This window comes from Oncorhynchus tshawytscha, linkage group LG26 (assembly GCF_018296145.1).
Source record: "Oncorhynchus tshawytscha isolate Ot180627B linkage group LG26, Otsh_v2.0, whole genome shotgun sequence".
Lineage (NCBI taxonomy): Eukaryota > Metazoa > Chordata > Actinopteri > Salmoniformes > Salmonidae > Oncorhynchus > Oncorhynchus tshawytscha.
Window position 1 is genome coordinate 24858581 of NC_056454.1, and position 27816 is coordinate 24886396.

At 44.4% G+C, this 27816-nt stretch overlaps 1 protein-coding gene across 1 annotated transcript in view; it reads left to right on the forward strand.

Annotated features, from left to right (window-relative positions):
- The window catches only part of LOC112225415 (collagen alpha-1(IV) chain-like), a 64026-nt gene extending 47093 nt beyond the window's left edge, over positions 1 to 16933 (forward strand). The window contains exons 20-48 of the mRNA XM_024389376.2: positions 100 to 135; positions 275 to 421; positions 596 to 682; positions 823 to 906; positions 1143 to 1213; positions 1620 to 1811; positions 1930 to 2098; positions 2223 to 2315; positions 2423 to 2625; positions 2710 to 3142; positions 3364 to 3453; positions 3556 to 3708; positions 3836 to 3934; positions 10029 to 10118; positions 10334 to 10473; positions 10685 to 10811; positions 10993 to 11073; positions 11242 to 11340; positions 11581 to 11817; positions 11913 to 12046; positions 12153 to 12225; positions 12317 to 12388; positions 12577 to 12705; positions 12931 to 13029; positions 13186 to 13398; positions 13483 to 13660; positions 13789 to 13903; positions 14028 to 14200; positions 14298 to 16933. Of these exons, the coding sequence (XP_024245144.1) occupies positions 100 to 135; positions 275 to 421; positions 596 to 682; positions 823 to 906; positions 1143 to 1213; positions 1620 to 1811; positions 1930 to 2098; positions 2223 to 2315; positions 2423 to 2625; positions 2710 to 3142; positions 3364 to 3453; positions 3556 to 3708; positions 3836 to 3934; positions 10029 to 10118; positions 10334 to 10473; positions 10685 to 10811; positions 10993 to 11073; positions 11242 to 11340; positions 11581 to 11817; positions 11913 to 12046; positions 12153 to 12225; positions 12317 to 12388; positions 12577 to 12705; positions 12931 to 13029; positions 13186 to 13398; positions 13483 to 13660; positions 13789 to 13903; positions 14028 to 14200; positions 14298 to 14379 (3899 nt within the window). The 3' untranslated portion in view covers positions 14380 to 16933. The remainder of the gene's footprint in view (positions 1 to 99; positions 136 to 274; positions 422 to 595; positions 683 to 822; positions 907 to 1142; positions 1214 to 1619; positions 1812 to 1929; positions 2099 to 2222; positions 2316 to 2422; positions 2626 to 2709; positions 3143 to 3363; positions 3454 to 3555; positions 3709 to 3835; positions 3935 to 10028; positions 10119 to 10333; positions 10474 to 10684; positions 10812 to 10992; positions 11074 to 11241; positions 11341 to 11580; positions 11818 to 11912; positions 12047 to 12152; positions 12226 to 12316; positions 12389 to 12576; positions 12706 to 12930; positions 13030 to 13185; positions 13399 to 13482; positions 13661 to 13788; positions 13904 to 14027; positions 14201 to 14297) is intronic.
- The last annotated feature ends 10883 nt before the right edge of the window (positions 16934 to 27816 follow it).

A 27816-nucleotide genomic window follows, 5' to 3' on the forward strand; every position in this document is an offset into this window, starting at 1 on the left:
TGTTTATGTTATCACACCAGCATCCATAGAAGAATGCACACTAAGGTTCTATGTAGGCCTTATGTACCACCAACTGTCAATTTTTCCTCTGTCTGAAAGGTTTCCCTGGTCTTCAAGGAGACCTTGGTCCACCAGGTAAGAGAACAAAAACACACCCATCAAGTGATCAGTGCATTCTTTGAAACTTGGTCATATTTTACATCCTCTCTGTCATGTAGTGTGTTAGTTGACATCCTCAACCCTCACTGTGTGCCTCCTCTGTGGTGTATCTTAGGCAGTCTGATTGAAGGACCTCCCGGAGAGAAGGGCCAACCAGGAGAGATTGGTCAGAAGGGAGACAGGGGTGCAGATGGGGACTCTCTCACAGGAAAGCCTGGACAAGATGGATCCGTCGGGCCCCCTGGTCCTCCCGGACCTCCTGGTAGGTACACTTTACACATGCATAGTGTGACCTTTGTCATTCTGGAGTCATGTAGCTGATTTATACATATAGCACCGGAGTCTTTTAAGTGCCTCAGTGTTACCTGAGATGTCTCTCACTTTTACCACCTCTCTCTGTATGTGTATGTGTGTGTGTGTTGTGCTTTCTGTATAGGTGATGAGCCATGTGATCCAGCCCTTGAGAAGGGACCACCCGGACCCCCCGGCCCACCGGGACTACAGGGGGAGTTGGGACAGAAAGGTAAGGAGAGGAGATGGTGAGACTTGGTCATTTCATATAGTGCAGTTGAGAAGTTGACTGTGTTAGCGAGTCATCTCATCCCACGCCGTCACCTACCTGTTATTTCTATACTGTAAACTTGTATTGCGTTGTACCTTCAGGTGATCAGGGAGACACGTGTGTGCAGTGTGAAGCCTTCGGGCCCCCTGGACTCCCTGGTCCACAGGGGCCTAAAGGACTGCAAGGTGAGGTGACCCACACTATTGAATGAATCATAAATTGAGATTACATGTACAGCATTGAAACCTTTTGGTGCCATTGATTTCAACAAGTGATTGGTTCTAAGATTGAGTTCCACATCTTCAGCCCGTATCTCAGGTTAAGATCCTGACCATAGGGCCTATATTAATCTGCCTCCACACTCTTTCCTATGTGATGGTGTTGATGTGTTTGATTGAGAGGTGTGGTTCGTCTCCTGTAGGATATCCTGGAGCAGCAGGCACTAAAGGAGACACGGGCCTGCCTGGACCTACTGGGCCTGATGGAAGCCCCGTGAGTTATCTTCATCACATTACTCATTCCTCTAATAGAACATGATGAAGACCATTACGGTGGAAATGTTGCGTCACTATAGCTCCATGAAGATCAAGATCCTTATTTGTGTGTAACAAGTAGTCAGAGGACGTTCACATTTCAAGTTTTATTAGTCGTATGTAAAATGAAATGCTGACTTCCAGGTACCTTCTCGACAATGCAACAGCAATTAGAAATAATAAAAGACAAGAATATGAACATAAAGTAAATGGCTGAGTAGAATAGACTACATTTTTTAGCATAAGTATAATACAGGAAGTCACAATTTATAGTGCAATATTGACACGTCATTGCTATGTATGTTTGTCTAGTAGTTTTCTAATAAAATAGATTGTTGATTGATCCTGCTGTCTCCTCTCCTCAGGGTAATTACGGTACTCCTGGCTTGATCGGGGCTCCAGGAGCCCATGGTGAGCCTGGCGATATCTACGTGGCTTCAGGGCTGAAGGGTGACAAAGGAGGGTCTGGCTTCGTGGGCACACGAGGACTGCCAGGTGTGGATGGACTGCCAGGGAAAGCTGGACTACCAGGCCTGCCCGGACCCAAAGGAGAACCTGTAAGTGTGTGCACACATGCGTGCGTGTGTTTCAGCCATCACTTTAAAGCTTGCAGCATCTACGCTCATGCAGTGATGTAGTCACTCATCCCTCTCTATCTCTGATCTCTGCCTACAGGCCCAAGATGGCATCAAGGGGGACCGTGGTCTGGATGGGGAACATGGGATCACTGGACCCCCAGGAGAGAGGGGTCCTCCTGGTGTACCAGGGTTTGGCGGACAGGGGGAGCCTGGAGAGAAGGGTACATCTGGCCAAGGAGGCCGACCTGGAATCCCTGGACAACCAGGTGGGTGTGCAGCTGCAGATGAAGCCATAGATGCAGCTTCATACATACATACAATACATACATACATACATTCAGGTATAAGGAGCCTATGACCATGTGTATCTACTCTCTCCCTACGTGTCAGGAGTGAAAGGTGAACCAGGAAAAGGTGTGAGTTCACCTGGACCCCAGGGCACCCCTGGACCTCGAGGAGAATCTGGCATACGTGGACTACAAGGTGAGGATCAGCTTTGTGTTTATATGTATTGGTATAGCTTGTGGTAGGCTATGGTCCTGCATGGCCCTGTACAGCTCATCATGAACATCTTCTCCATCCCTACCCAGGTGACCGAGGACCTAATGGAGACCCAGGAATTCCAGGATTCCCAGGACAGAAAGGTGACACAGGTGCACCTGGCATGGGATTCTCAGGACCACCTGGACCTAAAGGATATTCTGGAGCTCCAGGAGCCACTGGGTTGCCAGGAGAGCCTGGAAGACCAGGACAGGATGGTTTCTCTGGAATATCAGGCACACCTGGTCCAAAGGTGGGTGTTTTATATGTGTGTCTTTGCTTCACTTCCAGTTGTTTCAAACTCCACAACCAACCAATCTTCTACTGTCCTCTCTAGGGTGAGCCAGGTAGGGGTCTACCTGGACCTAAAGGTGCTCAGGGTCCTGCCGGAGTGACAGGTTTCCCTGGAGAGAAAGGCAACCTTGGTCTACCTGGTATTCCCGGACAAGAGGGACACACAGGACCACCTGGAGCTCAGGGCATCAAAGGTGACCACGGCCCCCCTGGTCAGCATGGTGGCACAGGACCCCCTGGACCCCCTGGAGTAGGAGAACCTGGTGCCCCTGGACCCATGGGACCCCCTGGAGAGTCAGGCCTCTTCGGTCATGATGGTGTGAAGGGTGATAAGGGTTTGCCTGGCTCTCCTGGTCTGGACATGCCCGGCCCTCAGGGAGAGAAGGGAGACTCAGGATTACCTGGACTTTCTGGTTCCAAAGGGTTTCCAGGACGACCAGGCCCCGCCGGCAGAGATGGATTCCCTGGGGGGGCAGGTGAGACTGACATGACTCAGAACAGTGTAGGAGGTCTGGTGTAACTGAAGGACATTGACACTTGTTGACTGGACAAGTCTGTGTTGATTGCTGTTGAATTGAAAGAGCATTTGGTGAAATTGAGAAGCTTTGACCTTCAATACTTTGTAAGCTCTGACCTTCAACACTCAGATCTTTTTCCATTCCATTTTCATTTATTTGTTGATGTGTGTGTTTCCCAGGCCCCAAGGGAGAGATGGGAGTCATGGGAACACCTGGAACACCAGGATATCAGGGTCCTTCTGGGAACCCTGGAAGTCCAGGACTGAGAGGTGAGATAGTAGAACTACAGCCTCTGCACTTCTAGAATACCCATCAGTGTGTTTTACACCACTATACTATTACATCTCTCACAACTCATTTCTTTCTCTCAGGTGACCCTGGTATCTCTGGGCCAAGGGGGGAGTTCGGTGAGAATGGACCCAAAGGAGAGAGGGGAGAGCCAGGTCTCCAGGGCCCTGCTGGCAACATGAGTGACGTTGACATGGAGCACATGAAGGGCGAGAAAGGAGACCTCGGGGATCCAGGTATAGAACATGAACATGGCCCATCCTACTGCGCTGTATGTCTGTGTCAGATGATTAGTTCAAATGCTATTTTCAAACCGTCACTGTGAATTGTTTAGTTGTGCTAAATCCCACTTTTTCTCATTAGGTGACCCTGGATACACGGGAGAGAAGGGTTATCCAGGACAGCCTGGAGTACCTGGTATGCCAGGAAAGGATGGAGAGCCCGGTACACCTGGTCAGCCAGGTAAGTCACCTGCGTAGGCTTCGCACCACCCCTCGGTTTATCGGGAATGGTCCAAAATTGTATACTACCTAGTCTGAAAGTATGTATTTGTCTTGCACAATATACAGAAAGAATTCATGACCCTTGATTTATTCCACATTTTGTTGTGTTACAGCCCGAATTTAAAATGGATTAAATATATTTTTTTCTTACCCATCTACACATAATATCCCATAATGACAAAGTGAAAACATGTTTTTTTACATTTTAGCAAATCTATTAAAAATGAAATACAGAAATATCTCATGTACATAAGTTTTCACACCCCTTTGCTATGACAAAATTGAGCTCAGGTGCATCAAATTTCCTTTGATCATCCTTGAGATGTCGCTACAACTTGATTCCACCTGGGGCGAATTAAAATGTTTGGACAGGATTTAGAAAGAAACACACCTGTCTATATAAGGTCCCACAGTTGACAGTGCATGTCAGAGCAGAAACTATACCAAGTCCAATAAACTGTCAGTATAGCTGCAAGATAGATGTGTGATTTAGTGTTAGTGTTTAACGTTTCCAAGAGCACAGTGGTGTCCATGGAAAAAATATGGGTTCGAACCAGCAACACAACGACAACAGCCACCATCGAAGCAGCGTTACCCATGCAGAGCAAGGGAAACAACCACTCCAAGGCTCAGAGCGAGCGAGTGACATTTGAAATGCTATTAGCGCGCGCTAACTAGCTAGCCATTTCACATCGATTACACCAGCCTCATCTCGGGAGTTGATAGGCTTGAAGTTATAAACAGCGCAATGCTTGACGCACAACGAAGAGCTGCTGGCGAAACGCACGAAAGTGCTGTTTGAATGAATGTTTACGTGCCTGCTTCTGCCTACCAGCGCTCAGTCAGATACATAGATACTTGTATGCTCAGTCAGATTATACGCAATGTATGACACGCTAGATAATATCTAGTAATATCATCAACCATGTGTAGTTAACTAGTGATTATGATTGATTTGTAGTTTTTTTAATAAGATACGTTTAATGCTAGCTAGCAACTTCCCTTGGCTTACTGCATTCGCGTAACAGGCAGTCAGTCTCCTTGTGGAGTGCAACGAGAGGCAGGTGGTTATTGTGTTGGACAAGTTAACTGTAAGGTTGCAAGATTGGATCCCCCGACCTGACAAGATGAAAATCTGTCATTCTGCCCCTGAACGAGGCAGTTAACCCACTGTTCCTAGGCCGTCATTGAAAATAAGAATGTGTTCTTAACTGACTTGCCTAGTTAATTAAAGATTAAATAAAGCTGTAAACAAAAACAAAACAAAAAATCGGCAAAATCACTGTCCAAAAATACCGATTTCGATTGTTATGAAAACTTGAAATCGGCCATTCCGATTAATCGGTCGACCTCTAGTCTCTACAGCACTTCACCAATCTGGGCTTTATGGGAGAGTGGTCAGGTGGAAGCCACTCCTGAGAAAAAAAGGCATGACAGCGTGCCTGGAGTTTGCAAAAAGGCTTGTGAAAGAGTCAAAAGATAATGTGGTCTGATGAGACCCAAATTGAAACCTTTGGTCTGAATGCAAAGCATTATATCTGGAGATAACCAGGCACAACTCATCACCGGTCTAACACACGCACAAGGAGGCTAAAACAGACTTTCCTCCGTCGCGACATCCCTCTAAGGCCCTTCTGCTAGCTTGCTAGCCCCGGCCTGCTAGTTGTCTGAATCGCCGTGTCTCCAGCCAGCTCAGCCACTCACTGGACCACTATGATCACTTGGCTACGCATGCCTCTCCCTAATGTCAATATGCCTTGTCCATTGCTGTCCTGGTTAGTGATTGTCTTATTTCACTGTAGAGCCTCTAGCCCTGCTCAATATGCCTTAACCAACTAATTAGTTCCACCTCCCACATATGCGGTGACATCACCTTGTTTAAACATCTCTAGAGACAATATTTCTCTCATCATTACTCAATGCCTAGGTTTACCTCCAATGTACTCTCTTCCTACCATACATTTGTCTGTACATTATGCCTTGAATCTATTGTATTGCGCCCAGAAACCTGCTCCTTTTACTCTCTGTTCCAAACGTACTAGACGACCAGTTCGTATAGCCTTTAGCCGTACCCTTATCCTACTCCTCCTCTGTTCCTCTGGTGATGTAGAGGTTAACCCAGGCCCTGCAGTGCCTCGCTCCACTCCTATTCCCCAGATGATCTCATTTGTTGACTTCTGTAACTTTAAAAGCCTTGGTTTAATGAATGTTAACATTAGAAGCCTCCTCCCTAAGTTTGTTTTATTCACTGCTGTAGCACACTGCCAACCCGGATGTCCGAGCCGTGTCTGAATCCTGGCTTAGGAAGACCACCAAAACCCCAGAAATGTTAATCCCTAACTATAACATTTTCTGACAAGATAGAACTGCCAAAGGGGGCGGTGTTGCAATCTACTGCAGAGATAGTAAGACAGAACTCTGCAGGCTATCCAGGTCTGTACCCAAACAATTTGAGCTTCTACTTTAAAAAATCCACCTTTCCAGAAACAAGTCTCTCACCGTTGCCGCTTGATATAGACCACCCTCTGCCCCCAGCTGTGCCCTCGACACCATATGTGATTTGATTGCCGCCAATCTATCTTCAAAGCTCGTAATGCTAAGTGACCTAAACTGGGACATGCTTAACACCACGGCCATCCTACAATCTAAGCTAGATGCCCTCAATCTCACACAAATTGTCAATGAACCCACCAGGTACAACCCTCAAATCCGTAAACACAGGCACCCTCATAGATATCATCCTGACCAACTTGCCCTCCAAATACACCTCTGCTGTTTTCAATCAGGATCTCAGCGATCACTGCCTCATTGCCTGCATCCGTAATGGGTCTGCGGTCAAACAACCACCCCTCATCACTGTCAAACGCTCCCTAAAACACATCAGCGAGCAGGCCTTTCTCATCCCGTCAGTAGAGGATGCCTGGTTATTCTTTAAAAGTGCCTTCCTCACCATGGCATGTCCATTTAAAAAAAATAGAACCAGGAACAGATATAGCCTTTGGTTCTCTCCAGACCTGACTGCCCTTGACCAGCACAAAAACATCCTGTGGCGTTCTGCATTAGCATCGAATAGCCCCCGTGATATGCAACTTTTCAAGGAAGTTAGGAACCAATATACACAGGCAGTTAGGAGCCTAGCTTTTTCAAGCAGAAATGTGCACAAACTCAAAAAAGTTCTGGGACGCTGTAAAGTCCATGGAGAATAAGAGCACCTCCTCCCAGCTGCCCACTGCACTGAGGCTAGGAAACACGGTCACCACCGATAAATCCACTATAATTGAGAATTGCAATAAGCATTTTTCTACGGCTGGCCATGCTTTCCACCTGGCTACCCCAACCCCGGTCAACAGCCCTGCACCCCCCATAGCAACTCGGCCAAGCCTCGCCCATTTCTCCTTCACCCAAATCCAGATAGCTGATGTTCTGAAAGAGCTGCAAAATCTGGACCCCTACAAATCAGCTGGGCCAGACAATCTGGACCCTCTCTTTCTAAAATTATCGGCTTAATTTGTTGCAACCCCTATTACTATTACTAGCTTATTACCTCTCTTTCGTATCGTCTGAGATCCCCAAAGACTGGAAAGCTGCCGTGGTCATCCCCCTCTTCAAAGGGGGAGACACTCCAGAACCAAACTAATACAGACCTATATCGATCCTAGCATGCCTTTCTAAGGTCTTCGAAAGCCAAGTTAACAAACAGATTACTGACCATTTCAAATACCACCGTACCTTCTCCGCTATGCAACCTGGTTTCAGAGCTGGTCATGGGTGCACCTCAGCCACGCTCAAGGTCCTAAACGATATCATAACTGCCATCGATAAGAGACCTTACTGTGCAGCCGTATTCATCGACTTGGCCAAGACTTTCGACTCTGTCAATCACCACATTCTTATCGGCAGACTCAACAGCTTTGGTTTCTCAAATGATTGCCTCGCCTGGTTCACCAACTACTTCTCTGATAGAGTTCAGTGTGTCAAATCGGAGCGCCTGTTGTCCGGACCTCTGGCAGTCTCTATGGGGGTGCCACAGGGTTAAATTCTCGGGCCGACTCTCTTCTCTGTATACATCAATGATGTCGCTCTTGCTGCTGGTGATTCTCTGATCCACCTCTATGCAGACGACACCATTCTGTATACCTTTGGCCCTTCTTTGGACACTGTGTTACTAACCTAATGCATGCTCTTCAACCGATCACTGCCGCCCCTGCCTGCCTGTCCAGCATCACTACTCTGGACGGTTCTGAATTAGAATATGTGGACAACTACAAATACCTAGGTGTCTGGTTAGACTGTAAACTCTCCTTCCAAACTCACATTAAGCATCTCCAATCCCAAATAAAAATCTAGAATCAGCCTCTTATTTCGCAACAAAGCATCCTTCACTCATGCTGCCAAACATACCCTCGTTAAACTGACCATCCTACCGATCCTCGACTTCGGCGATGTCATTTACAAAATAGCCTCCAACACTCTACTCAACAAATTGGATGCAGTCTCTCACAGTGCCATCCGTTTTGTCACCAAAGCCCCATATACTACCCACCACTGCGACCTGAACGCTCTCGTTGGCTGGCACTCGCTTCATACTCGTCGCCAAACCCACTGGCTCCAGGTCATCTACAAGTCTCTGCTAGGTAAAGCCCCGCCTTATCTCAGCTCACTGGTCCCCATAGCAGCACCCACCCGTAGCACGCGCTCCAGCAGGTATATCTTTCTGTCACCCCCAATGTCAATTCTTCCTTTGGCCGCCTTTCCTTCCAGGTCTCTGCTGCCAATGACTGGAACGAACTGCAAAAATCTCTGAAGCTGGAAACACTTATCTCCCTCACTAGCTTTAAGCACCAGCTGTCAGAGCAGCTCACAGATCACTGCACCTGTACATAGCCCATCTGTAAATAGCCCATTCACCTACCTCATCACCATACTGTATTTATTTATTTATCTTGCTCCTTTGCACCTCAGTATCTCATCTTGCACTTTCATCTTCTGCACATCTACCATTCCAGTGTTTAATTGCTATATTGTAATTACTTCGCCACCATGGCCTATTTATTACCTTACCTCCCTTATCCTAACTCATTTGCACACACTGTATATAGACCTTTTCTACTGTATTATTGACTGTATGTTCGTTTATTCCATGTGTAACTCTGTGTTGTTGTATGTGTCGAACTGCTTTGCTTTATCTTGGCCAGGTCACAGTTGTAAATGAGAACTTGTTCTCAACTAGCCTACCTGGTTAAATAAAGGTGAAATAAAAATAAAAAACACCATCCCTATTGTGAAGCATGGTGGTAGCAGCATCATACTATGGGCATACTTTTCAGTGGCAGGGAATGGGAGACTGGTAAGGATAGAGGGAACAATGAATGGAGCCATATGCAGGTAAATAGTTGATGAGAACCTGCTTTGGTGTGCCAATAGCCTTAGACTGGGAAGATTTATGTTCCAACAGGACAATGACCCCAAGCATACAGCCAAAGCAATGCTGGAATGCCTTCAGAACAAGAATGTGAAAGTCCTTGAGAGACCCTGCCAAAGCCCATACTTAAATCCCATTGTAAATCTGAGGAAAGACTTGAAGTTCGCTGGGGAGGGGCGATGAACAGCAAACTTAACAGAGCTTGAGATTCAGGAAGGAAGAATGGGAGAAAATCCCCAAATCAGATACAGAAATACCCAAGACCACTCAAATCAGATACAGAAATACCCAAGACCACTCAAATCAGATACAGAAATACCCAAGACCACTCAAAGCTGTAATCGCCACCAGAGGTGGTTCTACAATGTATTGGTGTGTGTCAATACTTATGTAAATCATATGTATTTCATTTAAAATAAATTTGCTAAAATTACTAGAAACATTCTCACTTTGTCATTATGGGGTACTGTGTGTAAATGGGTGAGGAAAAATAATCAATAATTTTGAACTTATAGAATAAGTCAAGGGGTATGAATACTTTCTGAAGGCACTGTCGTTTGGGTATTGGGACACAGTCAATGTGGTGATAAAATGAAATTCTCTTTCAGACACTATGATTCTTGTTTCTCAGGTGATAAAGGGGAGACAGGTTTTCCTGGAGAGCCCGGCAGTATTGGATATCCTGGAAATAAAGGAGGCATTGGTGAAATGGGATATCCAGGTAAGAAAACAACACAATCCTTTCACTGAGAAGAACAGACATCATCCTTTAAATAGAACATCCACTCAGATCTGTTTGCTACGCCCACGAAAAAAGTGTCAATTGTGGAAGTGTCAAGTCTAAGGCTAAGATATGCTAACTGGCCTACTGGTCATGATTGCGCTTCAGTTCTGGTTGAATTGGTTCTAACCGGGTTCTCCTGTATGGTTCCACAGGTTCTCTAGGTACGAAGGGTGATAAAGGCATTGTGGGCACACCGGGTCATCCAGGGTTCAGGGGTACAGAGGGGGTGAAGGGAGACAAGGGACAAACCGGTCTGCCAGGTGTTGGAGTACCAGGACCCTCTGGAGAGAAGGTAAGCTACTTACTACCACTTATTGTGTGTTTGTGTGTCTGCTACAGTACATACATTTTTGTAATTAGATGCCACTAACGGTCTGTCTTTTTCTTTCAATAAATATTTCTATGCTCTTTTTTTCTATTTGTTTTTCCTCTCCCTCTATCTCTCCATCCCTGTGTTTCTCTCACTCTCTCTCTCTTTCTCTCACTCTCTCTCTCTCTCTCAGGGTCAGTTGGGTCTGCCTGGGTTCCCTGGTAATGCAGGAGAGAAGGGTCAGAAGGGAGGAATGGGAGTGCCCGGGATGCCAGGAACACCAGGAACCAAGGGAGACACTGGACACATTGGTTACCAAGGTGAGGCTCCATGGCCACAACTACTCCTGTTCGACCTGACTGATTGATTAGTTGGTTGATTTTATTTTGGGTTTAAAATAAGCATTATTTGGTACATATAATTTTTGATAATCTCACAAACCCAGAGATGTGTCTTGTTGCTTGGTAACCTCTAAACCCAGGTGTGTGTTGTAATGTGCAGGTCAGCCGGGTCAGCCAGGAGAGAAGGGTATTGGTGGGCTTCCCGGGTCACCAGGAGAGCCAGGTCAAACAGGTCGACCAGGTAAGCACTCTAACAGATGGAACACAGTAACAATGCATCAGGTTCCTTTCAGTACAATATGACAGCTAGTCAAGAAGCTTACCCCTGAATCATTTCCCAAGTGTACATACTGTAGCTACTATGCCCCAGCGGGTAGAGAGACACCCAGGTAACTGTATTGTTTCCTAGGTGAGCCTGGTCTGCAGGGTCCACCAGGTACAACCGGAGAGAAAGGAGCGTCAGGAGTGGACGGCATACCTGGATCATCAGGAGAGAGAGGAGACACAGGTGAGTTACCTCTCCTGACCTTGAAGATGATCGGGTGTGTTTATCATCTTCTAAACCGCTTGTAAACCACATGGTTTTATGATTTGTACTATATTTCTATTAGAAGCCCCACATTTGACTGTCTCCATATCAACTCATGTACTGTCGATCCAAACAGTTAATTGACAGCGCAGGCAGGTGAAGTGTTTCCAGTCATGGCCTAGAGTTTTAGCAACTCTGTTCTCTGTGTTTCTCCTACAGGTTTACCCGGCAGGGGCTTCTCAGGGACACCAGGGTCGTCTGGGGATAAAGGTGACAAAGGCTCTCCAGGTTTCCCAGGCTCTCCAGGTATCCCGGGTATCCCAGGGACCAGGGGAGACAAGGGTATTCCAGGCTTTGAGGGTTCGCATGGCCAGCCAGGAGAACGGGGTCTCCCAGGAACCGCCATGGAGGGGCCCAAAGGAGACCAAGGAGTGTCAGGAAAGCCTGGAGAACCAGGTACTGTATGCCACACACCTGAATCCCGCTGTAATGTACATTCGGATACATATGACCATCCTCTCATTATCCTCCTCTTCTCATCCCCATCTCAGGTACCAGTGGTGCTCCAGGTCCTGCTGGTGTTCCAGGCAGCGTGGGGGGGAAGGGAGACAAAGGGGACCAGGGTGAACCAGGAGTACATGGGGAGCAGGGTTTCAAAGGAGATCAAGGATACCCTGGACTTTCTGTAGGTCACTTCGTGTTGCTCACTGACCGATCCATGTCAGTTTAGTCTGTTTATCATGACACTTGACTAGTGTCCACCATCTGACTGGTGTGTATATGTGTTACAGGGTCAAGCTGGCCTTCCAGGTGTTGATGGACTGAAGGGAGAGATGGGACTGCAGGGAGTGCCTGGTTTCCCAGGTGAGTGGTGCAGCTGATTTAGATGGTGTACACAGTGTGTGTATGAGTCAGTGGTTCTGTTGGTTTTGTGGCTAAATCTCCTCTCTTGCAGGGACAAAGGGTGAATTCGGAGTGGTTGGATTCAAAGGAGAGCTGGGGGACAGAGGATTCCCAGGAGACAAAGGTGAAAGGAAGAGAAACATAACCACCGTTAAACCGAATCACTTAGTGCTTGTTTCACTGAAAAGCTCTCCTGAGCTTATATAGCATCGGACACCTATATTATTACTGTGCGAATGTTATGAGTATATGGATTCTGATATGTTTGATTACATGAAATGGTATTAATTGTCCTTCCCTTCCTCCTTTCAGGTAATGATGGTCCCCCTGGTCCTCCTGGCCCCCACATCTTCATCAAGGGAGACAGCGGCTTCCCTGGTAATCAGGGCCCTCAGGGGCCTGTGGGGCCCTCGGGTATCCCTGGGCTGAAAGGACAGCAAGGTGAGAGTCCGCACCTCTCTGATTCAGAGGGGTTGGGTTAAATGCGGAAGACACATGTACCACTGAATGCATGCAAATTATATCTGACTAGGTATCCCCTTTTTTCAAACCATCCTATCTACAATGAGCCAATCTATTATGACCAAACATCAGCTCCGATCACCCTGCAATATTGCACCCCTCTCATTCATTGTTCTCTGTCTCTCTCCCCCCTCTGTCTCCCAGGTGTGACAGGTATTCAGGGTATTAAAGGTGATGAGGGGAACCCAGGGTTTAATGGTCTCCCCGGCGCCAAGGGAGAACCAGGCTTGCTTGGTCCCTCAGGTGAGTCACACCCCCTTTGTCCAGTTAATAGCCACACTAAAAAGGTCACTACACTGCATGTAGAATAGAATGTCTGATCATTCTAGATGTACTATTTATATATTGGGGTTATTTTCAGAAAACGTTCCATTTGACCTTTGTCTCTCCTACCTATAGGACCCAGAGGGTACCCTGGTCCCCCAGGACCTGATGGTGTTCCGGGTCAGGTGGGTCCTCCTGGCCCCTCCTCCATGGAACATGGTTTCCTGGTAACCAGGCACAGCCAATCGGTGGAGGTTCCACATTGTCCTGAGGGAACGTCAGTGATCTATGATGGATATTCCCTACTCTACGTCCAGGGCAACGAGCGCTCCCACGGCCAGGACCTGGGTAAGCTAGGGAGGGAGGGGAGATACTGTAGATGAGGCTATCTTGTGATTCAGATTAGCATCACACTAAACTACTTGTGTGTAGGTACGGCTGGTAGCTGTCTAAGGAAGTTCAGTCCCATGCCCTTCCTCTTCTGTAACATCAACAACGTCTGTAACTTTGCCTCCCGTAACGACTACTCCTATTGGCTCACCTCCCCTGAGCCCATGCCAATGAACATGGCCCCTATCACTGGCCAGAGCATCAAGCCCTTCATTAGCAGGTGTGTGGGTTCCTTTTTTCTATATGTGGTGCATTTGGCCCTTGCAATGATGGCAGTATATGTTTGTGTACTCACCTGGGGTATGCGTGTGTGACTGTCTGTGTATTGACCTCAGTCTATGCCTCCAGGTGTTCAGTGTGTGAGGCTCCTGCCATGGTGATAGCAGTACACAGTCAGAACATCATGATCCCATCATGCCCCAATGGCTGGGACTCACTCTGGATTGGCTACTCCTTCGTCATGGTGAGAGAAATACAACTCGTATTGCAACGCCATATCTAGTGTACTTATCTGTACTTGCTTTGATGAACTTACCAATGACTTTGTTTGCATATCCTTAACCCCCCATGTCTCTCTCTCTGTGCAGCACACTAGTGCAGGTGCTGAGGGCTCTGGACAGGCACTGGCATCTCCTGGCTCCTGTCTAGAGGAGTTCCGTGGCGCTCCATTCATCGAGTGTCACGGCCGTGGAACCTGCAACTACTACGCCAACTCCTACAGCTTCTGGCTGGCCACCATCGAGGACGAGGAGATGTTTACGTAAGTGTATTCCCTTCTTCTCTCTTTTCCTCTCTCATCAGAGCTCTGACATGGTCTTGATTGAATGGAGGGATTGACTGATGTTGTCTGGTTCCAGGAAACCTGTGCCCACCACACAAAAGGCAGGAAATCTCCGGAGTAACATTAGCCGTTGCCAGGTGTGCATGAAGAGGACATAGGCTCTACCCCCTGACCTCTCTGTGACCCTTAACCACCCACCACAACCCCTGACCCCACCCAGTCCGACGGTCCGGGGCGTGACTTCATGTTATTGACCAAAGGATGGTGCTATTTCACTGCGTGTGTGAGAGGAACAGGCAGACACACTGTGAAACAGAACAAAAAAAACACCCAGAAAGATTGATGAAAGAACAAAACACACTGTCAGAGGAGGCTGGTGGGAGTAGCTATGGGAGGACAGGCTCATCGGAATGGAATGGAGTAAAATATGTGTTTCATATATGTTTGATACCGTTCCATTTTAACCATTGCAATGAGTCCCTCCTCCTATAGCTCCTCCTACCAGCCTTCTCTGACACACCAGAGACCAAACCATAAGATCAACTGGCCCTACGCTCCATCATGCAGAACACTTTACTAACATTTTCACAACGTTTCTCTAGCGAATGTCGCCCAGTTTACGACTGCACTGAGTACATCCCGCCCCCCTCCCCATTAGTAAACTGGCGTCCATTTTGAAAGGGGGTGTTTGTGTAAGTCAGGTGCTATTGAATCTAATCCACTTGCCTTATTCCAGTACATTATGTTTGTATTTTCACTCAATGCCACTGACTTTCAGCTCTGAGTTAGTTATATATATTGTTATTGTTCCTCACTTTTACTTTTGTAATAACACAATACTAATGTAAGGATGGGAGTTACCACTGGTTACAGATGCTTGTCATGCTGAGACATCACTGTAAGTTAAGGGCTCTATTCAATCTATCACGGAAGTTCATCGTTACAGCATGATTGAAAATTCAAAGCCAATGTTCCCACATTTTCAGATACTTCATTCACAGTAAACGCTGCATACGTTGGCTCAATCGGAAATGACCTTTACGTTTATATCATGCAATCTGTAACGCTTCAGCGACGCAGATTGAATAGAGCCCTAATGGTTGCTAGCATGCATGCATCGCGATGGTTCTGTTGTAAATATATTACTTTTCTTTTTCCTTCCTAAAATAACAGCCACCATAATCTCTTCAGGTATTTACATTTTAATTTGTATTATTTCAATTTGTATTTATTTGAGTAAATGTAGAGCTCGAGTGGATTTGAGTCGCCAAAGAACCATAATCAATGTCACTAAAGAAAGTACAGTATGGTATTCTGTTGCAACCTGACCTAGGCACTTATAGTTCTAATGCTGGGTTTAATGTTACATGCTACAGTTAGCATACATCAGACCTGCCGCTATAGGCCAACACCTTCAGTCCCTTATCTGTCAGTATGCAGAACAGTAACATAGTGGTGGCAGCATCACTGATAGTGTTATTTCATTGGAGCGCATCACACACATCACATAAGGCTGCTGAGTGGAGGACCTCTCATAATAATTCATGTTAATGGAATGGTATCAAACACAGGGAAAACATCTGTTCGATACCATTCCATTGATTACGTTCCAGCCATTACTACGAGCCTGTCCTCTTCAATGAAGGTGCCGCCCGCATTACACACACACACACACACTCGCGCATCCACACCCTGTCAGTACGAGGGGGAACATTGACACAGCTTGTCATCTGTAGTATGCAGAGGGTGTGTGTGTTGTCACAAGCCGAAAGAGTTTTCACACACGGACCTGTTGACAGAAGAATTTCATGGCTTGTAGTTTGTGTGCAGAGCAATCCTTAAGACAGCGAGCCGTCAAACACTCGTCAGTTCACTTGGCCACTCAATCAACTCTGTGTGCATCAATAGTTCTGTGTGATGTACGTTTCCTGGATACGTCCTTCACATTATTTTGTGTGTTGAAGCTTATTAATCAAATGCTAGAACCCAAAGAAAGACATGTATACACACGCACACCTATGTGTACTCTTATTCTTACTCTGATATACTTGATCATGCCTCCTGCAATATTATTCCTGTGATAATTAGCTAGATATATTTAGATTTTCCATTTTGGTCAAAGACAGAGAAGGATATATTTATGACTAAGTGCTTTTACAGATTCCTGGGTATTTTGAATCTACTTTTCAAGCTCCCTTTTAAAATGTAAATTCCCTACTGCTCTGTTTGGCCCTTGTCCCTAATCTACTACATGAATCCTACCCTGCTGCTCCCCCTTTTGTCTGAGGGTGAACGCAAAAACCCTAGAACCAAGACTCTCCTGTCCAAGCCCAGAATTAGTCGAGTACTAAATTATTGAGATGGAAGAAATAAAGCATCCAAACCTCACAAACTACTTGTAACCGGCAATCATTCATAGGTTTCCTCCAATCAATGCCTTCTGAAAGTAAAAGGCTCTTATCATTAGTAGACTGAACTCAAAACGTTTAAATTTTTTAAAATTATTATTCAGAAAATGCTCATTCATACATACAATATTAGTAGCACTTGTTTAGGGATATGTTTGAGTTCAGTGGCAAATTTTGGATGAGAGTTCTTAGTTGTAGTCCCTAGCTCATTATTAACCAACCGACCAAATGTTTTGCCAACTATTCTTCTCACCTCCCAGTCCCCATACTGTGTAAATCATACAATAAAATTATTTGTATAAAATATGGTGTGTAATCATAACTGTCTCCTATTGGTGGCAGCGGTGGGATACAGTCACTGTTGGGGAGCCCAACAGCCTAAATCAATCTCAATGTTTTCTGTCCATTGTGTTGTACATGTAAAAGCTCTGTGATATACTATAGTAGTAGTCTCGTCCACTACAGTTCAGTGGGAAGCCATATTCACTTCATTTCCACCCTGCCATTTTAGTCATTCAGCAGATGATATTACCCAGATGGAAGATGGTCGAGACTACAATATCAAGTAGGCCCAACAGTCAACTTGGATATTCACCTTGAGTGTGTTTCTCCCTGCTTCTAGTGGCAGAGTATGCACCACCACATCAGGGATGGCAGCCTCTACATCAGCACTTCTACTAGGCCCGAGGCCAACAAACCCACTCACCCCAGGCTGCTAAACATTAACGGATCAATGCACTCCGGGGAGAGCGGGAGCACAATAACCTCCCCTTCATCTCTCCGCCTCTTGTTTTTCATCCCTTACTGGAATCCTACCCCCTTGTTTCCTCTGCTGTCACTAGCAACCCAATAAAAACATGTTGCACTTGACCAGGAAGTGTAAACAGAGACTGAGGTAACCCAGGTCGAGCAGAAAATATAGGCTCCTATTACGTCCTCATCCATAAGCAATGTCCAGCCCCTTAACTTAACCACTACCCATTGGATATAGCAGATCTGAAGGAACTTGATTGGCTACACCTAACCTTCCAGTAGACTAAGGGGAGCGTCCACCATATTGCTTACATTTATCCAGTTCGTTTCAGCTCTTCAAACATTGAAGGAGTAAGGGCAGATGCAAGGGGTTGTTTTTGTACTTGCCCTTCATGTCACCCCATCTTGGTGACACATGGAAGTTCACTACTTCATATTTTTTTAAATGAGATATTTTTAACATAACCTTTTATTTAACTACGCAAGTCAGTTAAGAACAAATTCTTATTTACAATGACATTCTAGGAACAGTGGGTTAACTGCCTTGTTCAGGGGCAGAACAACATATTTTTACCTTGTCAGCTCAGTGATTTGATCTAGCAACCTTTCGGTTACTGGCCCAACACTCTTACCACTAGACTACTGCTCTAACCACTAGCAGAAGTACAGTATACATTTAGTATCATAAATGATATACGCCTAAAAGTATAGTTTTGTTGATTTCCACTGGTGACACCTACAGTGGGGCAAAAAAGTATTTAGTCAGCCACCAATTGTGCAAGTTCTCCCACTTAAAAAGATGAGAGAGGCCTGTAATTTTCATCATAGGTACACTTCAACTATGACAGACAAAATTAGGGAAAAAAATCCAGAAAATCACATTGTAGGATTTTTAATGAATTTATTTGCAAATTATGGTTGAAAATAAGTATTTGGTCAATAACAAAAGTTCTCAATACTTTGTTATATACCCTTTGTTGGCAATGACAGAGGTCAAACGTTTTCTGTAAGTCTTCACAAGATTTTCACACACTGTTGCTGGTATTTTGGCCCATTCCTCCATGCAGATCTCCTCTGGAGCAGTGATGTTTTGAGGCTGTTGCTGGGCAACACGGACTTTCAACTCCCTCCAAAGATTTTCTATGGGGTTGAGATCTGGAGACTGGCTAGGCCACTCCAGGACCTTGAAATGCTTCTTACGAAGCCACTCCTTCGTTGCCCAGGTGGTGTGTTTGGGATCATTGTCATGCTGAAAGACCCAGCCACGTTTCATCTTCAATGCCCTTGCTGATGGTAGGCTTTGTTACTTTGGTCCCAGCTCTCTGCAGGTCATTCACTAGGTCTGGTGTGGTTCTGGGATTTTTGCTCACCGTTCTTGTGATCATTTTGACCCCATGGGGTGAGATCTTGCGTGGAGCCCCAGATCGAGAGAGATTATCAGTGGTCTTGTATGTCTTCCATTTCCTAATAATTGCTCCCACAGTTGATTTCTTCAAACCAAGCTGCTTACCTATTGCAGATTCAGTCTTCCCAGCCTGGTGCAGGTCTACAATTTTGTTTCTGGTGTCCTTTGACAGCTCTTTGGTCTTGCCCATAGTGGAGTTTGGAGTGTGACAGTTTGAGGTTGTGGACAGGTGTCTTTTATACTGATAACAAGTTCAAACAGGTGCCATTAATACAGGTAACGAGTGGAGGACAGAGGAGCCTCTTAAAGAAGAAGTTACAGGTCTGTGAGAGCCAGAAATCTTGCTTGTTTGTAGGTGACCAAATACATATTTTCCACCATAATTTGCAAATTCATAAAAAATCCTACAATGTGATTTTCTGGTTTTTGTTTTCCCATTTTGTCTGTCATAGTTGAAGTGTACCTATGATGAAAATTACAGGCCTCTCTTATCTTTTTAAGTGGTAGAACTTGCACAATTGGTGGCTGACTAAATACTTTTTTGCCCCACTGTATGTAGGTGTCATAAGCATCCATAAAATAACTATATGTCACAAGTGTAAATATATGGGTCATGACAGTTTTTTCAAATCATATGAGCAATTTTTTTTGTTGCTTTATCTGAGATGCAAAACCAGACAAGATAAAGCGTGCCTATCTATATAATGAATATTAACTGGGTGGGTTGAGATTATTGAATATAAAAGCACTAAACCTCTCTCTAAAAGCTTCACTTATACAAATGTTTTACTTGAACCCTAAATGGTTCTCAAATAGATTACTAAGAAAAGTTATCCATTGTTTAACATTTTTGTGGGGGGGGGGGTCTCGGATGGTTGAGGGGTAGCTCTCGGGGAACTGTTCGGAGGATCTTGGAGGGCTGGTGGCCTGGCAGTTGGGAGCTTGGGTCGTTGGCTGGTAGATCGCTGGTTCAGGTTCCCATTTTTGTGGGAAATCTGTCGACATGCCCTTGAGCAGGGCATCGCCCTGGTTGCTTCTGTGGGTCGCTCTGAATGGGAGTCTGTTAGATGACTGAATGTCATGTAAATGTTAAGCGGCTTCACTGCAAGTAGATTGTATGTTTTAATATTACATTTTTTTTTCTAAATCAAGATTTAATGTTGCTAAAATGCTGTCAGCTCCACTAATTTAACACTATCAATAAGTAAAATCATCCAAAACTCAAATGTACTGTTATGCCAGACAATAACCAGGTGTTATCAAGGGAATTCAAGCTGTTATATATCAAGGCATAATGGTTGGGATTCAATCCGATCACGGGTTTTGCCTATGCTGCTTTTAAAGGCAATGCTATCGTCTTGATGAATAATGCATAAACATTCAAATGCTGCAGATTTCGGCTCAATCTGAGATTACCTTTAAATGGCGAATTGTCGACAGACGCGATCAGATTGAGTCCTGGCCTACGAGTTCATAACATATGAAATATATATTTAGGTAATTACAACCCTTACCCTTCACCCTTAAAGTCATTTAACTCTATCAAGAAGTAATATCATAATGCTCAGATGTAGTATAGTAATTGATATGTAGATGGTCTCTAATGTAAATGTACTGCCAGAGAAGAACCTGAGGTAATCAAGGGAATTCATGCTGTCACATTTAAAGGCATTTGGACAACAAAATACATATTTAGGAAATACATTCCTTACCCTATACCTTTTAATCCTTGAAATCGTTTAACGCTATCAATAAGTCATATCATCAAAAACTATATATATTACAAGTAGCAATGCATATGTCGATGCTTTCTAATGTAAATGTACTGTGATTCCAGAGTAGAGTGGGAGGTCTTACAAGTATCCTAACGACCCACCACAGGCTTCAGCTCATCTCTGGGGACAAAAAAGACACACACACACACCCCATGAATCTCTCTCCCATCAGATCATTGAGTCCCAGCCTCACTCACCCTCATAGTTGCTGCAAAATAAGTTGAGCTTGTCCGTCTCCGGCCTGGTGACCCACTGACAATCGTTGTCCGTCTCTGGCCTGGTGATCCACCGACAATCGTTGTCCGTCTCCGGCCTGGTGACCCACTGACAATCGTTGTCCGTCTCCGGCCTGGTGATCCACCGACAATCGTTGTCCGTCTCCGGCCTGGTGATCCACAAGACAATCGTTGTCCGTCTCCGGCCTGGTGATCCACCGACAATCGTTGTCCGTCTCCGGCCTGGTGATCCACCGACAATCGTTGTCCGTCTCCGGCCTGGTGATCCACCGTCAATCGTTGCCCGTCTCCATTGCCCCAGTCGTCCCATATTTCTCAATTCTGAACCCGTGGTCCAGGGCCCAGTCCTGATAGCCACTATCCACTCCACTAACCCAGAACCAGGGTGCAGGTGTAGTGCAGGACCAGCCAGATGTGGTCGGTGGAGGCCCTCCTAGCTCTCTGTTGGACCCTTTTGGAGTGGACAGAGACCAGGTCAACATGCTTCTCGCTGCAGGCATCCAGGGCTTCACCCCACGTCTTGTTCTCTTTGAAGCTTCTCTGGGGAAAGAAGAGGGATTCAGTGAATTTAACACTTCCAAGACAGAAAGAAAACATACAGATTTTATATAGAAACCATATTTTTACTCACAAATATCCTTTTTGTAATCACTTTGAGGAGGTATATTGATAGTGTTGGTAAATTTGTATGAATAATCCTTATTGTCATATTTTTCATATCATCTATCATATAGTCTATCAATTCTTCTGCACCTATAGACCTATGTCAGCTAATCACATTAGTAAAGATCAGCTCAACACTGTGGCAGGAAAAGATCATCAAAGCAGAAAAAAACTGTGTTTTCAATCACATGGCACATCCTTCCATCTTCCTTCATATTCAAACAAGGACAAAGCAGTCTTCCTGTTGCCATCAATGTCTGGTGTTCCCTGCTGCCAGTTGGTGAATAAGGTGTTCCTCTGATCAGACCATCCCCAGTTGCCTCTGGAAAGGCCGACCCATTCCACCCTGGAAGAAGTTTTGCCACCTTCGTATTCTCATCAATGTTCCTCACGCTAGCCAGGTCGGTGTGATTCTCTCTGCAGTAACTGAGCTGCTTCCCAGGTCTTCCACTCCACTACTAGGATGTATTTATAATTTGACCCTTTTGATTTGTTTGTTCTCCATACCTCCAGTTCCTAAACTCAGCTTCTCCCACTCCATAAAAACATGAATCAACCAGAGACCACTGCTAGCTATCATACAGCCCAAGCCTCGCCTGTATAACCACTGTCTAAAGTTTTGATTAGCCTGTCTATATCCTCCATGTTGTGTATGGTGGCCAGGTCAGTGTAGTGCTCTCTGCAGTAAAGCTGGGCTTCAACAAAGTGAAACTCATGACTGAGACCTTAAGAAAGCAGCCAAACTCCAGTGTAAATAAATATATACATATTATGAGCTCAGATGGAATGTATTACACACATTCAGACAGACAGACGGACAGACGGACGGACGGATGCAGGCACGCACTGACCTGAGCTTAGAATGATCACACAGGCCAACCACTCCATCTCTGAAAAAAAGTTGAGGTAAGGGCAAAAACAATGATTTCGTATATATTTGAGGAACAATATTTTTTTCCCAAGTTGCCTTTAACATTATTTTCTATACGTTTTGTGGTACTGTACCTATTTTAGCCATATGTGATCAAAACATGTAATTAACTCTAATAAATTGTTCCAGCATAATATGCTGCATTATGGCAGTTCTATGTGTGTTGGGTCAGTGGTTTGTTTAATGGTTAAGACAACACAAAGAACTTATGTAACACCCAGTATGACTGAAAGTAGAGCTCACCTGTTGTTACCAGTGTGTCCCTCTCCCAGCCTGTTCTGGTGCTCCTGTATCTCAGTTATATCCTGCACCCATATATGACCATCCTACAGTTCCTGTTCATGACCTCTCTGGATCTATGTGATGTTCTGTTGAGTGACGTTAGATGTTTGATGTTATCTATTTGGGATGCTGTTGTTGATGCTACAATGTCTGTGTGATGTTATTCATTCCTTCTGAGCAGCACGCAACTGTACAACATGCAAACATGATGCTCCTATTTTTTCCCTGGAAAGAAGAAATGTGCATGGGCCTTACTGCATGTCTCACCGACAGTAGAATACAGACAGTTGTGTTATAAGGTATCTATGATAAACTAGCCAGGACTCCGGGATGTCCCGGATGGGGTAAGAGCCTTGGGCAGCCTCACGTAGCCATAACATTGTCCTTCTGTCTTACACAGTCTCATGTATGACAGGAATAGATTCACCCCATCTCACACACGCGCATGCACTTGTGTGTGTGTGTGTGTGTTTTTCTGTGCGTGTCTGCATGCACATACACAGTGGACCAAACACTTAACCCCTCCAGGCCCTGATAATACTGCTCTGTTTATTAGGTCATGAACCCTCACCTCTTCCTTTCCCTCTTTTCCCTGTCTTATACCTTTCTTCCTTCACTTCTCAGGCCTCACATAAGGCAGCAGCCCTCCCTCCTGGTGTGTGTGTGTGTGTGTGTGTGTGTGTGTGTGTGTGTGTGTGTGTGTGTGTGTGTGTGTGTGTGTGTGTGTGAGAAAGAGAGAGATCTCCTGCCATATTGCTTACACCAATCCAATTCCTTTAGATCTCTGAACACTGAAGGAGTAGGCTCAGATAAAAGGTGTTGTTTTTGTGTTCTGCCTACATGTTTAGCCAAACTATATCTTACAGTTCAGGTACACAGCTCCCCAACTGGAAATTACATTTAAGCAAAGTTACCTTTAAAAAACGGATTAAACAACAACTCATGGAACGGGAGAGACAGTGAGGCGACACAGACATCCAAACACACTCTAACACACACATCCAAACACACTCTAACACACACATCCAAACACACTCTAACACACACATCCAAACACACTCTAACACACATATCATTATTTGTTGTATTGTTTGTATTATTTTTGTTGTTGTATTGTTTGGATATCATTGTATTTTAAATGTGTGTGACTCCATGGCTATTAGTGTATCAGTGTTTGTTGTCATGTTTTTTGTGGACCCCAGGAAGACTGTTTCTGTAAAAGCTAATGGGGATCCAAATGAACAAACAAACTGGTGATAGACGGAAGTTTACTCCCTCAAATCAGCAGAAGTACAGTATACATACAGTATCATCAATGGAGCTAGTTTTAGGTGTACAGTATATCTGTTATCAATTAAATTCAATCTGTTACATTTAATTGCATTTGGAGTATATAACATTTAAAATACTATTTAGAAAATTCATTTCTTACCCTCCACTTAATCCTTAAAGTCATTTAATGCTATCAGTAAGTAATATCATCAAAAACTCCAGAAAATCTATAGCAAGTAGCAGTTTTTTGTAAATGTATTTTGATTCCAGAGTAGAGTGGGAGGTCTAACAAGAATCCCAATTACCCACAACATGCTAAACCAATGGCCAGGGGCCCAGTCCTGGTGCCCACTGCCCACTCACTGCCCATTATTAGTGGTGGCAGGTAGCCTAGTGATTAGAGCGTTGGGCCAGTAACCTGAAAGGTTGCTTGATTGAATATCTGAGCTGATAAGGTAAAATATGTTGTTCTACCCCTGAATAAGGCAGTTAACCCACTGTTCCCCGGTAGGCTGTCATTGTAAATAAGAATTTGTTCTTAACTGACTTGCCTATTTAAATAAAGGTCAAATCAAAATGACCCAGCCAGAGGTGGTGGGTGGAGGCCCGTATAGCTCTCTATTGGACCCAGTCCTGGATCCTCTGGGAGTGGACAGACCGGCCTCTGGAAAGGCTGATCCATTTCCACACTCCTGGAAAAATCCTCCCCACCTTCGTATTCCCTTCCTGGTTCATCATGCTAGCCGGTGTGATGCTGCTTCCCAGGACGTTTCTGGATATACTAGGATGTATTTATCTTCGGACCCTTTTGCTTTGGTCATTTTTTTTAGAGACAACAATGGGTGACAAGCTGGACAGGGTATGATACCTGTTATTTCATTGTCAAACGAACAACTGATTAATATCTCTGAAATAGTCCATCAAAGCAAACAGAATTATATTGCCCACTGCACAGCAAATTGGCCCGTGCTACCTAGTGTTGATTTTTCAGTGTAACAGTTCTAGTGTTGATTCAGGAGATAAATTAACACCCTAGGAGTGAGATTTAAACTCAGTGGTGTAAAATAACCCCAGCGTTGGTGTTAATAACACTGACAAAGTGTAACAGCGTCAGCACTAAGCACAGTCTTAATTTAACACTTAAAAGTATGGACCTGTATAGACACTGGCCCAGTGTTCAATTTAACACTGTCAGTGTTGATTTAACACTGGACAATTTGCTGTGTATGTGAAGCTCTGTTGATTGACATTAGCTGTTTGATGCTATCGCTGTGAGATGCTTTTCATTCCTTCTGAGCAGTTTCCAGTATACAATGTGCAAACAAGTAATGTCATTGACTGTAATGTCATTGACTGTACCTCTATGCTATTGAATGTTTCTCCTGAAAATGACAAAGCATGTTTTAACCACAGTAGGACTAAGTTGTATTAGAAGGTACCTTACGGAAACACCACATGATTTCACGTGGAAAATCACATGATTTTTTGGGGGGGAAACCAGTTTGTTTTTGGAACACTTCACATTTGATGATGTGGATTTTCACGTGAAACCATGTATTTTTGGAACACTTCACGTGATAATATTTCACATGAAGTTTCACATGATCACATAACTTTTCACATGTGGATCAACATTTTCACATGAGATTTCACAGAAATAAAAATAATCATGATGACAAAATGCTTTCAACTGACACACTTCGCTACATTGTGTAAGTTTATATGGAAATTATTATTCAACATGTCTTCACTTGGGATTTCAACTCACAACCTTTTCGTTCACGGAATTCCGATCTTCCTGCTGCGCCACCACGTCTGTGTCATGTCTGTGTGTTCTCCTGTATTCCAACACGTTGGACTTCCAAGTAAATCAGCCTCATTAAAAATACATAAGAAAGACAATTACATTTATCATAGGCATTCAGCAGTAACATTAACACAGAATACTATGCCCACCAACATTAGACAACTATACAGAAAAACCCTTGATTTTGCTGAAATAAGTCAATTAAATCAATTATGAGAGACTAGTCAGACTAACCAGTGCAGATGGCACTCTTTCACTAAGTGCAGAGATGTATTACAGGTAATGAATGTTTAGGGGAATGCTATAGACTTTATTGAGCGGAGGAAAGATCAGCGTTTCTCAGATTCAGATATTGTGAGTTCCAGTGGCGGTTAGTGCCGTTTCAGATGAGGGAGGCCAATTGTTTTTCATGAGCATGGTCTGATTTCTATTACAGCATATTGGACGACTGCTATTCATATTCCATTCACCCAGTTCAATGTAACAGTGTTCGGTTTAGGCTACTACATGATACAACCTAGCCTATGAATGTAAGTTTACAATGTAGGTGCACACAGGTCGAGAGACACATTTGATGTGACAGACAATTACATTCAATACCGCCTTGCACACTCTTGCCTGCATCTAGCTGATATTTGCTGTAATCCTTAGTCCAATAGTTGCAAAAAGAGTTTCTATTGGACAAAATCAGGTATGTTTATCACCATTTTGTTCCATTTGTTTCAGGTTTAAGAAACGTTTTTTTAACAGAATCGGCGGAATGAATACACCCCTGATCACACCTAAACACAGTTGACAGTTTCATAGCAGCCACGTTGTATTCCATCTCGCATCTAGGTTATACACTCTCCTCCTTTCAGCTCTTCCCGTCACTTGTGGACTTCAATGCACAACACATCAGCTGTAAGTGACAAGGTGAAAAAACATTTCCAAGTCAAACCACTACACACAGCCTACGTCATTGTCACCATATTAGCTAAAGTAATGTCATAGTCAGCATAGCTAATATAACTAACGTGTTAGTAAACCCGCTACATTCATGAAGTAATGTTATTTTGTACAGTCAGTAAGCAGATACACCGGCGGGCCCGGGTGTCAATAAATGTGTAAAACCAAAAGCTTACCTTGACTTGGAAGAGTTCCAGTGTTGTGTTTGATAGTCATAGCCAGCTAGCTAACATAGCAACCCTCTGTTTGAGCAGGGTGTTTCAGTAGGCTAAACTAGCTAGCTGCATTTGCTAGCTAAGTAAGTGAAACTGAAAGTGAAAGAAATTATGAAATTGCTCTCTCTATTCCCTCTTGTTCTCCATCACTTAGGAATAAATTAATTTGTTCAAAACTATTTTCTTTCTCTCTCTTTGAGTCAACTACTCACCACATTTTATGCACTGCAGTGCTAGCTAGCTGTAGCTTATACTTTAAGTACTATATTAATTCTCTGATCCTTTGATTTGATGGACAACATGTCAGTTCATGCTGCAAGAGCTCTGATAGTTTGGAGGACGTCCTCTGGAAGCTGTCATAATTAAGCTGTCATAACTACTGTGTAAGTCTATGGAAGGGGGTGAGAACCATGAGCCTCCTAGGTTTTGTATTGAAGTCAATGTACTCAGAGGAGGACGAAAGCTAGCAGTCCTCCGGCTACACCATGGTGCTACCCTACAGAGTGCTGTTGAGGCTACTGTAGACCTTCTTTGCAAAATAGTGTGTCATAATCAATCATTTGGGGCGGCAGGGTAGCCTAGTGGTTAGAGCGTTGGACTAGTAACCGAAATGTTGCAAGTTCGAATCCCCGAGCTGACAAGGTACAAATCTGTCGTTCTCCCCCTGAACAGGCAGTTAACCCACTGTTCCTAGGCCGTCATTGAAAATAAGAATTTGTTCTTAACTGACTCGCCAAGTAAAATTTTAAAAAATTTGGTTACATGTGATTATATTTAGTATATTTTTATCTTAAAAGGATAACTTTCTAAATTTTAAAACCTTTTGTTTTCATGAAATTCACTGAGGAGGTTGGTCCTCCCCTTCCTCCTTCTGCGGAGCCTCCACTGGTGAGTTCAAAT